Genomic DNA, 16,025 nt, shown 5'->3' with positions numbered 1-16,025 from the left:
TCCTGGGAGATATTTTAATAGGAGCGGATCTCCAGTATTTTTGCCAACGTCATTGGAACATTGGAGAGGCTTACAGTACAGCAGGCAGCAGGCCAAATGGACCCTGTGCAATGTAAAGGATAATTTGTCCTGGATGCTCTCTGCTTTCCCGAGGTAAACAGCTGCCTCCACAGCTAAGACGAGAAGACTATGTTGCAGCCCTCTGCATGAGAACCCAATCCCGAGAGCTGACGAGTGTATGAAGAAACCGAGCTGTGGTAACACTGTGTTAGACATTAACTCACGTTGGCCTCAGTTGTGTGTAGCCACATATTTTTGGCTTGAGATAATCAGGTTTGTCATACGAGGTGCATTTGTGATGCAATGGACCAGATGGCAGATGAAATGACTCTGGGAGCCGATGTGAAAGACAAAGGGAAAGTAAACACTGCTGAGGAGAGCTCTGCGTGGGTGAGAGGAGGTAAGTTAATGTGACTCAGGTCTTTGGAAAAAAAATCTGAGCATCAGTATTGAGTCATTGTGTTTCTTGTAAATCTGTTATGATACTGTACAGTAGCCAGTGTCTTGTTCCTGGCACTGAAGCAATTTCACAAGTCTACTTACTTACCACGATCTTGTGCAACATATTTAACTGCAGAAATTTGCAGAAAGTTGCAGTTTCAGAACAATTTATCCAACAAATCACATTTTGCAGCAATGAAACAAATGGATTTTGTCAGCCGCTTGCTTACATACATTCTTTAAATTGTGTAGATGGTTCCCTGGTTCTGATGTGCTGCAAATTTGTGTTTGCATTTTGATTTAAAACATGAAGTGAAATTATCGTCAGATCCACTGCTCCGAGTAACTGTGGTGTCTAACGAGTGAGCGTGGTGCAGTGAAACACTGGAACAAAACCTGAAAAATGCATAGTATGCCTGCAGGCCTTATTTCTCTATTAGCTAATGGTCATGGGCATGGACCAGCTTTACTTCTTATTTAATTCATTAGATAACCCGGGAGCATCACGCTGCTCCTCAGCTCAAACGTACGGAACTGATTTGAAGTTTGTTTTAACTTGTACTTCAAATACCAATCCCTGCCTTCTTTACTTCTCCTTCAATCACTGAGAAATGACAGATAAAAACAGACAATTCTAATGAGAGATAAAAGGAAACTTCAAGCTGACGAAAGGTGATAACAGGGAAGACAGTTTCTAACTGTTATTTCATAAGCATTAAAAAACAGCTAATAAAATCTTTAAAATGGCCAATACAGCCCTGAGCAACGTCCATTTGTATCTCTCTTTCAACAATTTAGGTAAGACAAATACAGTTTTTATTCGACTTTCAAAAATGTGTCCAGAGTGTGAATAAATCATTAGGCATTAAATGTTAAATAAAACAGAGAAAGGAATGGTGAATAATTCATTTTGAATAGGTGGTGAAAACATAAACAGTCTGCAGCCAGCACAATAATTCATTAATATCTATTTAAATCAGATGTTAACAAACAGATCTACTTTTGCACTCTAGAAATTTCCCAGCCTATCTCCACATTCTGTTGTCTGATTTTTTTGGGAAATTTCTTTAGCACATGTAAACTCAGCTCTTCAGGTACACAGAGTTCAACGTTAAGGTTTTTGCCTTGTCGGGCAAGTGAGTCAGAAATCTACTTGTCCAAAGTCAATTTTTACTTGCCCCTATACAAATTGTTTTATTTATTAGCGCTTATCAAATAACAACAAAAACTAAAGTTAACTGTCATGTTTACTCTTTATAAATAATAAAGTAAATTAATCAGAACAAGAACACACTGTGTCATAGATGCAAAGCAACAAACATTATTGCATATCGAAAATGGTATGACAATCCCCCCTCCTTCTCCCCAGAGATGGACTCCTTAACTGTGAGTGAGTAAATTATCTAAATTAACTTTGTCTTTACCCACCGCCATTTTCTCCTGAGTAGGGATGGGTATCGTTAGGATTACTATACTTATCTATACTCTTATCGGTTGGTTCTTTAGCGATACTTTTGTCAGTTCTTTTTCATTACTAATGAATTGCTTTTTAAAAAATATATTAGTTTAAAAAAAGAGTAAATTCAGAACAGGATTAGAATTGAATATTTTAAATATAACTAAATGTTGTTTCTAGAGCAGCAACAGTAAAGTTTACAACAGCATCACTATATAAACTAATAATATCTCACTAGAAACTAATCTAAAATGTCAGTAAAATAAATAGCCTAATATTCCTCACATCAAACTACTGAGTGATGTCTGTGTTCTTCATTCTTTTTAAACATCAGTCAGTATCAGTCCCTCCTCCTGTCCTCTGTCCTCCTCCCTCTGCTGCTGCTGTGATTCACTGCAGGTAAGTTACCGCTGCTAGAGGGAGATGGGGCTGGTTTGTCTCAGCCAGCAGCTAAGTTGGGATGCACCGCCCCACAACACTTCACGCCAGTGTCCTATTTCTGGCGTTTTTTTCCAGAGAAAAAGCAATGTTGGCCCAACTACAGATGTTATTTACCTGTTTGCTTGCTTGTCACTGTAGTTTTAACTATTTCACTTGTGCCTGTACCTACAAGGCAAAAATTAAATAAAGAAATAAACTCCGCTGCTCCCTGATTGTAGAATACATCCCAGCTCCCTTGGCAGCTCGACTTCCTGTCCTCACCTCTTACTGTCGCTGTCTCTCCTGTGTGTAGATCATTGACTATAATATACTTATGGTATGGTGTAGATCAAATGGATGAGCAGAGAAAGTTGTTGACGTGCTGCAGCGCGGCTCTTCCTATGACGTGCGTCATATGCCGCGCCACAGCGCTACAGTGGCAGTGTGTTTTCCACTTTAGACTACATACAGACAGCTTTGTTTTAGCTTGTTTGTAACATTTCACTAATAGCCAAGCTAGCTTGCTGTGCTTGTGTAAAACATGAGAGACTGCAGATTAAAATATAGTTTTCTACATGACATGTTTATGCTTGTGTATAATTCTTTTTTTACCACTTGTCCGATTGGGCAAGTGAGTTGCTACATTTACTTGCCCGACGTGACATTTTACTTCTCCCGGGCAATCGCGCAATCCTTATTGGTGAGCCCTGATACAGACGGTACATGTTGTGGTGGTTCACCCACCTTCAGTGCCACTAACCCTAATATAATCTCAATAGTCTGGTTTCACTGGAGAGCTGCAGTGTCTTGTGATGGTGTAAATGCTCTTTTAAAAGAAAGAAACTCTGGGCTATGTTTCCATGCAAATGTTCAACTTTGTGGGGAATGTTGACTTAAATTAACCTCCACTGCAACCAAGAACTAGCACAGAAAGCGTGGAAGTACACAGGATTATTGTATCGTATCTTTTGTGTCCTATTGTATTGAGGGCTTTCCACAAGCATATATGCAGTAGCCAGCCTGTGGGGAAAAGTACCCAGCTAGGGGGGTCCTGGGACATGCCCCCCAGCAGAAAACTTTGGCAGTAAAAGCCCAAATTTGGAGGCCTCTGGCACATTCTAATGCCACCATTTCATCATATACACTGATCTTAATTATTGCATATTTTAATGAGTTTGCCTACCCGATTGTAAACATAGTGAATTATTGTAAAGGAGAATTAGGCTTCTTGTGCGTTTTAACCCACACAGTGTGTAAATCTCCTGCAGCGTCTGTAGGAGGCTACAGACTAAGGGTAAAGGGTACCATGTGCGTTATGACAGGAGGGTGGAGAGCATATAATTTTTAAGGCTGCTACTCAGTCTTGTCTTGATTCTCTTGACAATGCTAGCACCCCTTTCCACCACTGCATTAGAGAGTGGCTGACACAGGCAAACTATCGCCATGTCAACTACTGTATATAGTGGAAGGACTGCTTCAGGACAGCTTGTTCTCTGATGATTTTCTTCAACATGAAAGAAGTCTGAGAAATATCTTCATCTTTTAGCACACTGGTCGGAACATCCCAGTCTGCCATGACATATTTAAAGCAAGGGTAGGTAAGTTAATGTTACTAGCAAGGGACAGCAAAAGTTTGAAAGTATCCAACCGAAAAAAATCCTACCCTCTTCCTTCAGGCCTCCTTCCAAAGCCAGTCCCCCAAAACACAGTGTGTACAGATAGGCAGGTGGGACAGGCAGGTAGGACAGCCAATCATTTTATTTGCCCTGAATGAAATAATTGAATGGGCATCATTACAGGCCTGCGACAGCCACAGATACCAGATTTTGTTTCATTTTTTTCCCAGAGCATTTGATTTATTGATTGCTGTCGTGATGTAAGGAGAATTTCAACTAATTACAAATAAATACATTACCTACCCTAGCTTTAAAGTTCCTCCACTGGGCTATGGCGTGATCCATGTCGAACTGCAGCTGCTCACAAAGCACTATAATATGGTTCTCTCCACAGTTCAGAAATTGCACATTTGTGCTCTTTGGGAGGCAGGTAGGGTCAAAGACCGAGAAGGCCTGGAGCACAGGGCAGGCCCCCTTGAACCAATTGTCCAGGTTTTTTACTAGCTCTCTGCTGTGGCTGTAGACCAATGTCCTAAGAAAGCGCATGATCTGAGGATCCTTTTCACCGTTGAGTTCTAAAGCTGAATATTCATCAGAGTTAACATGGTCAGTCAAGTCTTTGACAACATCATAGTTGGTCTTGATATCCTGGATCATGGGATGATTCAAGAGATGGCTTCAGACATGAATATCGTGTAGTCTTTCTTCAAGATCTTGGACAAGATATTCAGGTGAGGCAACAGTTTGTTTAGCATCACTAGTGTACCAACAAACTTTGTGTTGTTCATACACTGCAAAAGACCAGCTGCAGTAGCATCTTTATCTTCAAACTGCCTGAAAGTCTGGAGTAGTGGGACCAAATGTTGGCTGACAGTAGCAACAGCTTTGCCTATTGAAAGCCACTTTGTGCGGCATGCTTTCTGAACTTTAACATTGAGCTTTTTGATCCGGTTCTTTCCAGCTTCAATATCCAATTGTCTTGTGGTTTTACAGACCTTCACAAACACTGCAGAGTGATTTGGGTATTCAAGCCATTTCCAGGCCTGTCTCAAGGTCACTTCAACAACCTGAATGTATTTCACAAAGTCATTGGTGTCACCACATGCCAGTGCTAGACGGTGATTAATACATAGACAATGGTCGATATAACCAATGGAAATGACTAACTGCTCCATCACTGCACGCGGTCTGACATCTAAGCCACTAGGATACTGTAATACTTTGCATCCTTGACCTTTGAAATATGTTTGTCTTTAATTAACTGGCCTTAAATTTGTCTCATGTTTCTCTGGCTTTTTGGGCTTTGTTGAAAATTCTTTATTTCTGAGAGCCCCAAATCTTCTTCCAGTTCTAGCAGAGATATTAACTTCTTCTTCTTCTCCCTTGCCAAGCCAGTATGTAGAAATTAAAGAGTTGTTTGTGACTGTGTCTCTCTGTGTGTCCTTATGTGTGATAGATGTTTTATTGCACTCTTTTTGAAATTTGTGGAGGGTGAGAGGGTCAACCATTTTTTGAAGCTGGTCTTGCATTTTCCTTCCTTAATTCTGGACTCCTCAGTATTTGAAAGGGCAGAGCACACACCTGAGCAGGTGTAAGATGAGTGGAGAGTCTTACTCTTCATTGCTTCTGGACCTGCATGGTTCTGATGTTGCCCTGTCTGGTTCCTCTACCTGCCCCACATATTTGCCTAATTCATGTAGCAAATTATTGGGGATCTAAAGCTAAATCACATACTGCATCAGTAAAACAACTGACAATATTACACATTTCCATTTAACATGACATCAGTTCTAAATTAAAATATTATTTACAACTAGAAAAAAAACTTGAATTAGCAATGAATTAATTCTAATATACTTGATCAATTGACCAACAATTTTCTTTTTTAAGAAGCTTGTGAGAGTCTTGTTACTAACACTGAAGACGACTCTCCGCTCTCTATTCTCAGACAGATAGGAACATTTTTTCATCATCATGCTCGCATTGTTTTGAAGCAGAGGCTAATGGTCATACAATGTACATGCATAGAGAATCACAACTTGTTAATCAAAACTATTTTATTAGCATTAAAAATGTATACAATAAAGTAGCCCGCTGGACTTAAAGGTCCAGTGTGTAGGATTTAATGGCATCTAGTGGTGAAATTGCAGATTGCAACCATTTCAATACCACTCGCCTCACCCTCCCTTTCCAAGCATGTATGAGAAACTATATGGAGAGCCATTTCATTCAGAACCCCACCCAAACTGCACACCACCTATCCAATTACCAGACACCCACCACCTAAATTGCCAACATGTTCTCATTCCCAGGGCGTCATATACTGACGTTTTGTCACGCCCCTTGGCATCGTATAAACATGCACAAGGTACCCTTTGGCGTTAATAGGAGATGCCTTCAGAAACAATGTAATGTCATTTAAAACTTTAAAGTCAATGTTAACTTTTGGTTTCTCACGGGACACCAAACCCGGTCTCCTGGGTGAAGGTCCTGGGTTTGTTTGAACCATCCAACCACCCCACTTTCTCCTTAAGCGGACTTTGTCACTCTTTGTCACTCTTTACATTACATCACCGATTGGAACACATCGGCAAAACACTGTTGCAACTTGGCAATGTCTGCTCTCTGGGACAGTGCGAGATGGTCATCAAAAGGGAGCGAGGCAGTATTGGTAGATTTTGAAACTTTGGGCCCCAACTTATCTCTCTCTTTCACTGTGGGCACCAGAGAAACAGATTTTGCCTCTCTCCATGCTTTAAGGAGGTTAAGGTGGTAAATTTGCAATTTAAATACTGGTCCGAGTGTTCGAACTTCTCTTCATGTGCGTGACATGAACAAGGTGCCCTGGTCAGTCAGGATCTCTTTCGGGATCCCAACTCGGGAGATGACCTGAAACAGTGCCTGTGCCGCGCTCTTTGCAGAGATGGTGTGCAGAGGCACTGCTTCAGAATATTGCATTGCGTAATCCACCAGAGCTAACACAAAGCAATATCTGCGTGCACTCTGGTGAAATGGCCCGATGAGGTCCATGCCAATCCAATACGGGACTTCCATGAGTGGTAATGGGCGCAAAGACGTTCTCGGGATGGCTGGTTGGTTAACCATCTGGCATTCGGGGCAAGACGTCTCCCCGAATCCCAGGCCAATAGAATTGGGCCATTATCCAGTCTAGTGTCTTATTAAACCCCATATGGAAAACTGTGTCATGATTCGTATTTTCAGATGATTATACACTAATGAAAACATACTTACAACAACTAAATGTTACACACCGGACCTTTAAATGAGTAGTCGGCTGTTTGGCCGGCACTTATGGAGAGCTCTGGTACTGATTTGTCGTTTTATGTTGTATCATCTTATGTCCTTTTGTATTAATTTGAACTGTGTCCTCTTGTATTGTGTCGTATTGTATCGTGTTGTTTCAGATTGTATCGTGTTATGTCGTATTGTATCGTATCAGCAGATTTAGAATGTGATTCTGGCCAGTTAAACCAGCACTTGTTGTGTGTCAGTCTTTAGGCCTCTGAGCTCTTACACTAATGCATGCTGGGGTTGTGGTCTTTAAGTACTCAAACAATTGCATTTGTCAAATAATCAAATTTTACCTGTTGCTAACTGAAGTGTCTTTATGTATTTACCATTTTGTCTCTTGGACAGAAAGGATACAAAGTGAGGCTCAAGTCAGCGACTGGAGACTCGGTGCCTCTGCAGAAACTGAGCCTGGGGAGACCAGTAGAGACACAGAAGCTCAGCGGCCTACAGAGTGTGACAGCTCTTCTTCCCCTCTGTTCTCTTTGAAAATGTACCTGAGGAGATCTTCCTCTGCAGCATCCTCCACAACAGGCTCTCTGTCTTCTTCACAGCAGAGCAACATGGGAGGTTAGTGACACCAGCACTTCATCATACCCATCTGATGCCTTCTAGCTGCACACACAGCTGTTGTGGTCTGTTGCAAAACCCTTCTAAATATACACACATTGAAATTATTGAAGGAAGAGAATCTTGTGTTGAGTCCTCAGTAAAACTATTTTGAAATTAACTTTTTTATCCAAACATAGCTTTTCTACTGATGAAATAAACGATGATTAATATGCAGAATAATAATGCCACAGACCACAGACAGAATAAAGAATTTGACAAATTGCAAGCTTTATGCCTCACCATGCTGTGAGAATGCTTAAATACAGTTCATATAATCAATTATGAAAATGTGTGAATAATTTAGAAACTGAAACTACAGCAAAAAAGAGAAAGACTAATGCAAAAAAATGGCCACCAAAGTAGACTCGCTAGCAGTATAAGTGATTACACCACAGACTGTTTATGTTCTCATGCACTTCTATTAAATTAGATATAAAATACACATTTAGTAATGGTCACTAATTTTGATTAAAAAAACATGTCAACATTTTATGAAATACCCTTATTTGCTTTCTTTCCAAGAAATGTGAAAATTGATCTCAATCTCATGTCTGTGCGTTAATAGAGCTGGAGTCAGGACGTAGTTAGCCTAGCTTAGCATAAAGACTGGAAGCAGGGGGAAACAGCCTGGCATGTTCAAAGTTCAGAAATACATCTACCTACGCTTCTAAAGATCATGAATTAATACTTAATAAAGATATTTTCCAAAAATAAGCATGATTCTAAACAGAATAAATAGAAGTAATTTAGAGGATTGTGCAGCCTTGTAGGAAGTATGCCTTCACTACATTCTTTGCAACACAAGCGATAAGGACTTTCCTACAATATGTCTTCAGTGAGTAACTGTTCATGGTCAGTGTCATTTGATGATCTCATGCTTCATAGCACCCATGGGGGCACCATTTGGCAAAGGCTGCTGGGAAGACACATAGCATATTGTTTCACTGCAACCACAACGCAACTTAGAAATGCTCCTGGCAAGTATACAGAAGAGACCTCTGGTAATTGATTATGTCTCCAAACAGCTTTCTTGCTGAGGGATCAAGGCATGATTTCCTAAATTATGCATGTGTAAAGGAAGGAAAGAAGGCTTTTAAAATGCTACAAGATATAAGTGAAGAGCAGCAGCTCTTATAGCAGCACAGGTGATTTATGTCCCAAGATATGGTTTAAACACAATTCATCACACATCATCTCAAAGAGGTCACTGCAAACGTGTAAAGAGGGGAGGCCTACAAAAACTAAAAAATGAATTTATTGTTGAATAAATACAATAAAACAAACATTGTTTTCAATGTCCTTCCTGACTGTATGTGTCTCCCTCAGTTGACTGTGCAGGAATTGTCCTGAACTGTCTCTTCTGCCGGTTCTACGATATGATCCTCATGCTACCAGACTCCTGTGAGAGAGTTGCCAATCACTGCTGCCCCGACTACAAACAAGTCATCTCCCCAGTGGAGTCTACGCCCAGCAGTAACGATGACTCTTGCATGGACTGTGGTCTGCTCAGTTCCTGTCATGATGCAAATGACTGCCTGGAGTTGGCTATGGAGATTTCTGAATTATGCTATCACTAGTAGGAAAAAGGAAACCCATACTAATCACCAATCATGATAAAACAGTGGTTGGATAATCAAAGATCAGACTGTCCCATGTGAAGTTGAGGAAGGGCTACAACACAAAGAAATAGAAATAAAATCAAATAAAATTAATGCAATATGCAACATTTGTGATATTAAAATGACAAGAAATATATACATTATCCATCTGTGCATGCATGTGACCCTGTGTTTATATCTCTCCTGAATGTATGAATCAGTATTCAGCCAGAACATTTTATATAGCTGCTTTAAGGATGGATAGTTGATATGCATCCCAAACTGCCCTTGTAAATAAATATTTCTTTATCTCTGACCTCCTCCTACTTGGTTGTTACAAAAACTCACTATCATGACTGTAACAATCACCATTTACTGTAGATACTGAATGAATGAATACCTTAACAGTCTGACTAATGTAGTGTCTTGAATTTCAATTGTACAGTACCAAATCACTATGCAGCCAGGGAGCACTGTCATCACAAACAATACACTGGCCTTGAGGCCTGCGAATTCCATCGCTGCTCTGTTGATACACTGACACACCAACAAGCACTCCAGCTTCAACATGATAGTCTTTCTGAAGTATAGAAAAAAAGTCTTGAAGCCTGTCCCCTGTTGAGAGTGCCTATTTCACTTCAAGTGCCACTGGAAACACAGGAGCTGTTGGATATGGCATTTGTAGGACACTCGTCCTTGTCGCTCCCCTCGACCTCTGTTCTCAAAGACAGTTCTCTCAAGTGGTAGATCACTGTTTGGATCACTTCAGTGTGAAATATGTCCTTGTCACATAATAGGAAAGGGACACAGGAGCATGGCTGCTATGTCAGTGTGAGAACAGTATACAGGACAACATTGTACTTAAGCATCATCTGTCTCCCAGAGAGGTCAGTGTGAGAGCCGAGGCGCACAACACAGTGTTACTGGATTATCTTCAATTACCAAACATTTGTTTTCTGCCATTACATATAACGACCAAGAGAGTAATCTCACACTACAAATAAGGAGACTATTATAGTGCAGTTGTCAGAAGTACTGCCATCTCCTTTTCTTGGAGTTATACACTGTGGTAATGGTACAGTATTAGTACAGTCCTGAGACACACTGTATGAAAGCACATGGTATGGATCTGAACTGCATGGGGAATATTGATAATTCACTTTTATGGGTAAAGCAGACATACCATGAGCTATCATTGTACTTCATGTGTTCCAACTCTGTAGCTCAGAAATGGTTTATTCTTGAGTTCCTTTTGAATGACTACACTGCCCATGAGCCTTAGTGAGTCCTGCGGCGCCATTGGAAGATGTCACGTTTAGGTATGAAAAAGAAAAGATTGTGTTATACTGTAGCAGAGGAGTTAATTAGTCAGCAACCATGTCAGTGCTGCTTCACTTTGATTTCACTGCATTTCAAAGGTCTTAATTATGTATTTTACCAAATTATTTAGTGTTTGAAAAGAACATAAAGACAACCACAAACTATGGAGTGTTTCATATTGAAAAAGACTATGGCCACAACTCAGCTCTGTTAACATTTTGGTACATTTTTGTAAAGTACGTACATGCCAGTGTTTTATTAAAGAAAGTTGAGTTTTGAAGGTAACCCGTCACAATAAATATCATATAGCCTTTGTTTTTGTTTTGTTTTTGCATTCACAGCAGGGACTTTCTGAACCTATGACATGTATTGGCTTTTCAATTAAGAGCAGGGTATTAAATACATTTGTATAATATTCTTGTGCAACAATACAATTGTCATATGTGTTTAAAATGGAGAAAATTATTAAGCTAACATACACCTGATTATGTAATTAGCAGCTCACTTGGATCACATGGTTATGCATAATAGAGAAGAGGTATGCTTTGGTCATGAATAGAGAATAATACTGGGGTCAACAAACATAACAGCTACCCATCACCTACCAAAGCAAGTTAGCCAGTTGACGTCATGTGTTACATCACTGCTAACTAACGTGTAAAAGTGGGCATGACAATCATCAGCTTTTTGTGTTTTCAGGCAACTAACAGACTTCAAAAGAGGCAAAATACTCTATTGCATCCTCTCTGTAACTGCATCCGTCATCAAAAATGGTAAAAAAATCTTCAGTGAAACAACATATACCTATACATTCTAAATAAAAACAACATATTGCGATCATCAAAAAGCTGTTATTTACAGACATCCACGGCCACTGGACAAGGACACATAACCTGGTATATGAAACACAAAACCTCCTCCTCTGATACTTTGACAATACAGTATTTCTCAGCCTTCTTTCTATATTACATAAGTTTAGATTTAAGGAAGTATCCAATGTCTGTTACTAACTGTTAAACATGTTGGTAGATCTATGATAGCATGGGAAATGAAGGAAACTTTTTGATGAAAGGTCCATTTTCCACTACTACACAATTCAAGATAATATGTGACAGCAGAACACGGAGGACTTAAAGTATTTTTTTAAGGTAATTAACTTGTTAGGTACTTGATTATTACTGAATGTTAAAGTACTTTTCTTAATAATCTGTCCATGGTCTGTATGTCCAAGTGATAACCATGAATACGTGGATATATTAATATCCTGATAACATGACATATTGGTCAATATTATTACACTGGCCTAAGAACTGAGGCAAGTCATATTTAAAAAAATATTTTTCATATGCAGTATTTTCAAATAGAGGCTGAAAGTTGTTTGACAGGTAATATTAAAACCAGGCCGGAGCAGCTACACAGACAATAATCCAAATCCTCCATATTTTAATTATAATACTTTGATCAGTTGTCTTGAAAGTTGCAGTTTAGTCATACAAGGATTAGTCTGCATTCATCAGGAAATCATCAGCAACTCTGAGTGAGGCTGTTTGAGTCCTGTTATTTTATGAAAACCAGACTGAAATATTTTGAAAATGTTCCAGGTTCTCTTGGAATTAATTGCTTTTAAAGGAAAATGCATGTTTTTAATACAAAAACTTTACACATTTTTCACAAATTTATCAGAATCAGAATCAGAAATACTTTATTGATCCCAGAGGGGGAACTCTTTCGTTACAGCTCCTCACTATCACGTCAATGCACACAGGAATAGAAGTTCTAAGCATATCAAAATATAATACACTATAATACAGCTAAGATAAATTACGTACAAAGTGGATATAAGTATAAAAGCTAACTGTATATATATATATATATATATATATATATATATATATATATATATATATATATATATATATATATATATATATATATATATATATATATATGATACAATTTATATGTTCCTACTGAAAATTTAACTTAAAAAGTTAACTTTCTATGTATTTTATGTACTATTTTATAGGTATTGTATGGAGATAAATGTATTGTATGGAGATAAATGTATCGTATGGAGATAAATGTAAACTGTTCTGCACATGTATTTTTAGATGGAATTAGTCCTCTTACAGTACATGAATTAGGCTCTAAACTGTGACCATGTTAGACCTCCTGAAAGCAGCACAGGAGCTCAGACAGCAGTTCACAGACTAAAAATAAATAAATGTAGATACTGCACATGCTGTGCAAAATTGTATGTTGCGGGTTACATCTACAGGGAACACTGCTTGTGACCAATTTTCTCATTACCTGGTGCAGCACAATTACAAAGCTGAGTGCTCTAGCTGATACTGCTCCATAAAACCCATTGGAGGTCCTTTGTGGTTTTTCGAACATAAAGTGTGTCTGCATAAACAGATGCCAGTTTTAAAGCGAAAACATCTGCACATCTTAAACTTGCTGGATCTCTTTCAAATTACCTGATAGCTTTGGGAGTAGCATGGGCTTCAGGAACTCTAATGTTTTTTAATAACATCCAAATGGCGTGTCCTTTACTGGCCAGGTTCAGATGCTGTCCCATCCCGGCCGAGCGGATGTGGACAAGGTCAGGTGGTTTTCACTGCTGCACAACACATGCATGCACCTTAATGATTGCTCAGAGGATATTGTTAACCCATTAGCTTGCATACTACTCCTCTAGTTCGCAGCTTAATTCAAAACACTTGTATAGAGGGTCAAAAGGAAACTGTAATATTGAAGTGATTAAATGTGAAATGTGTTGTTGCTAGAAAAAACACTTCAGAACGCTGCGCGCCGCTCCGCTGTTGTGTTTAGTGACACAAGACTCGCATTAACAAAGTGATCTAACCGCGTGCTGCTTCGCCATGTTTACATGCATCTCTGCTCACTAATCGGATATGAGGTTTCTTCAGAGTTCAGACCCTGATCGCTTCATTAGTGTGAAGCTGCTCTTCCTCCAGAGCACACAGCACTAATACCGTCTCCCTTCAGACACAGCACTGCAGCCCAGAGTGGCCTCCCGAGGAAGCAGCACCATTAAATATTAATGCCATGTGTTTAGAGGGTTTTTATTTCAAACAGCGGGTTTGTCCGCATCTTATGTAGTGTTCCTCAAGATTAAGTCCATGTGGAAAATGGGGTCCCAAAGCTTTGTGTAGCATTGTGCCTTCAGAATAATTTAGGCCTGTTTTTCTAATGGTCTTTCTGTGTTAATATTGCCAACATTTTCACTGTGATTTTCTTAAGTAAATGGAGCATTTTTAAGTGGCTGAGAGTACTGCTTTCTGTACCTTGCAGCATGCAATGTACCTGTCACAAGGTGAAGAATGTTTGGGTGCATTTAAGTTGACGTCACTTCAAATATTTGATGCACGTGTTTCTCATAAGCCCCTTTTGCAGTTACACACATGATGCAGAACACTGTCAGAGCACGATGTCTAAGAAAATAACCTTCAGCTCCAACAACTTATTAGAAAACAGTAAACACTACAAAACACAGCTCCTCAACATAATTAGGTTCATACCATCACTTTTTTTACACTACATCTTTAAATGCAGCAGGACATGTCGAAATGTATTAAAAATCTATCAAGAAATTTGTCATCTGTCCTCATTTTTTTGTCATTTGTTCTATTGTCCTAGTTTACATGCCAATTTCACAATTACCCCCTCAAATGAACCTGACCTCACTCTCATATAGTGAAGTGGTGTGTGTGAGCATCATCCTCAATTAGGTCAGGGGCGTTAATAGTACAGTGGAAAACGAACACTCCCCACAACATCCTCCAGGAATTGCGCCTGACACTACTGACTCTCTTGAATCTATATTTGGGCCACGCGCGTGGATGTGTGTCACCCAAGACTACCGCCTAATCTCCGCCAGAGAAAGTAAAGTGAGTTGTGTGCCCATGGGCGGAGATTGTCAAGGCACAAAGGGAGCTCCCAACAGGCACCACAAAAACCAGGCCCTGGGCAGGTTTTTATGATACCTTTCAATCAGCAGATGATTCCCAGCTGAAATGACAGGTGATTTGACTCAGTCTCCAATTAATGACCTCATTTTAACAATTAAGAGCAGAGGAGGAAGGGGAAAGCCCCGTGAAAAGACAGCGAACAGGGCCGGGGGGCGAGTTTTGATGCCTCGATAGTACAAGGCGCTGCAATCTTGCTATGTCGAACGTGACTGGAGCCTGTCGTCCCGGCTCAGGTGACCTCTTCCTCCCTTAACCAGGTTGTGTCCTGCAGGGAGAGCACACACTGGTGATGAGCTGGCATTGGGATGGGAGGGTGGAAGGAGGAGGAGGAGGGTGTGGCTCGGATAAGGCAAAGGGGTGACAAGAGGGTGCCAAGGGGATGATGGAGTGCATCAAGCTGTGGGTGCCCCCCCCTTCCACCCTCTCTTGCCCCCACCCCCCACAGCATAGAGGAAATTAAAGAGCTGTGTAGCAGGAGGAGAAGAGGGGAGGAGGGTGGTGATTTAGAGCGTGGCGCAGGGGGGATGGGGACCCGGCGCATTGGAGTTAATTACTGAATAATGAGGAACAATTTATTGTGTTCTTGTTAGAGACATCAAAATGCTGCTGGATACTGCCTATAGAAAAGAACATGCCTCTCTCACTGTTTGTAAAAATGTGGTGTTTAGCCATTAAAATGCCCCAGCCTGGCTTTGCCTTACCTTATGAAGTGGGGGTGTTGCAGGTCTTCTGGGCTGATGAGGGGACTTATCACATTGTCCTTACAGACTTCCACTTTCCTCCAGGCCCTCTGGGTTCATACTAAAACCTAATGAGAACTACACTGACTCAGGATCACTCTGTTTTCAGGTGCTGATGATGTGTAAGCCATAATTGACCGTTCACTACGTTTATCAAGCTTTCCATTTTCTCAGTTCATTTTCAGTAATAACAGTGTCAGATTTACAGCTCAAAATTACACAGCTCAAAAAAAACGCACATTTCTTTGAAGCAATGGGTTCTTGATTTCAAACAGACAAAAGCAGGTTTCTGATTTATAGCCAGAAAACCGTTGATTTTACCCGGAATGACAACTGTCGCTAACATTAGCTCCATGAGTTGGTTGAAAATACAGTCTCCGGCTGACTTTTTAATGATTTTCGTTGACTCATATTAAGACAAGAAACCTGTGGTAGGGATCTTAAATATGCATTGGTGC

At 40.0% G+C, this 16,025-nt stretch overlaps 1 protein-coding gene across 1 annotated transcript; it reads left to right on the top strand.

The window, feature by feature from the left end:
* The first annotated feature begins 271 nt into the window (after window positions 1–271).
* Window positions 272–9,844, top strand: mdfic2 (MyoD family inhibitor domain containing 2). The gene is made up of 3 exons (XM_044171714.1): window positions 272–460; window positions 7,651–7,872; window positions 9,241–9,844. Exons 1-3 carry the CDS (start codon window positions 364–366, stop codon window positions 9,489–9,491), a joined length of 570 nt encoding a protein of 189 aa, XP_044027649.1. The 5' UTR covers window positions 272–363; the 3' UTR covers window positions 9,492–9,844.
* The last annotated feature ends 6,181 nt before the right edge of the window (window positions 9,845–16,025 follow it).

This window comes from Siniperca chuatsi, linkage group LG2 (assembly GCF_020085105.1).
Source record: "Siniperca chuatsi isolate FFG_IHB_CAS linkage group LG2, ASM2008510v1, whole genome shotgun sequence".
In the NCBI taxonomy this organism is placed as follows: Eukaryota; Metazoa; Chordata; class Actinopteri; order Centrarchiformes; family Sinipercidae; genus Siniperca; species Siniperca chuatsi.
Note: the sequence above shows the minus strand (reverse complement) of the source record. Positions and strands in the feature narration are given on the sequence as shown.

Coding starts and splice junctions, on each gene's coding strand:
- mdfic2 (XM_044171714.1), top strand. CDS start 364: ATGGACCAGATGGCAGATGAAATGACTCTGGGAGCCGATGTGAAAGAC. Junction 461..7,650: donor CTCTGCGTGGGTGAGAGGAG/GTAAGTTAATGT, acceptor TCTCTTGGACAG/AAAGGATACAAAGTGAGGCT. Junction 7,873..9,240: donor ACAGCAGAGCAACATGGGAG/GTTAGTGACACC, acceptor TGTCTCCCTCAG/TTGACTGTGCAGGAATTGTC.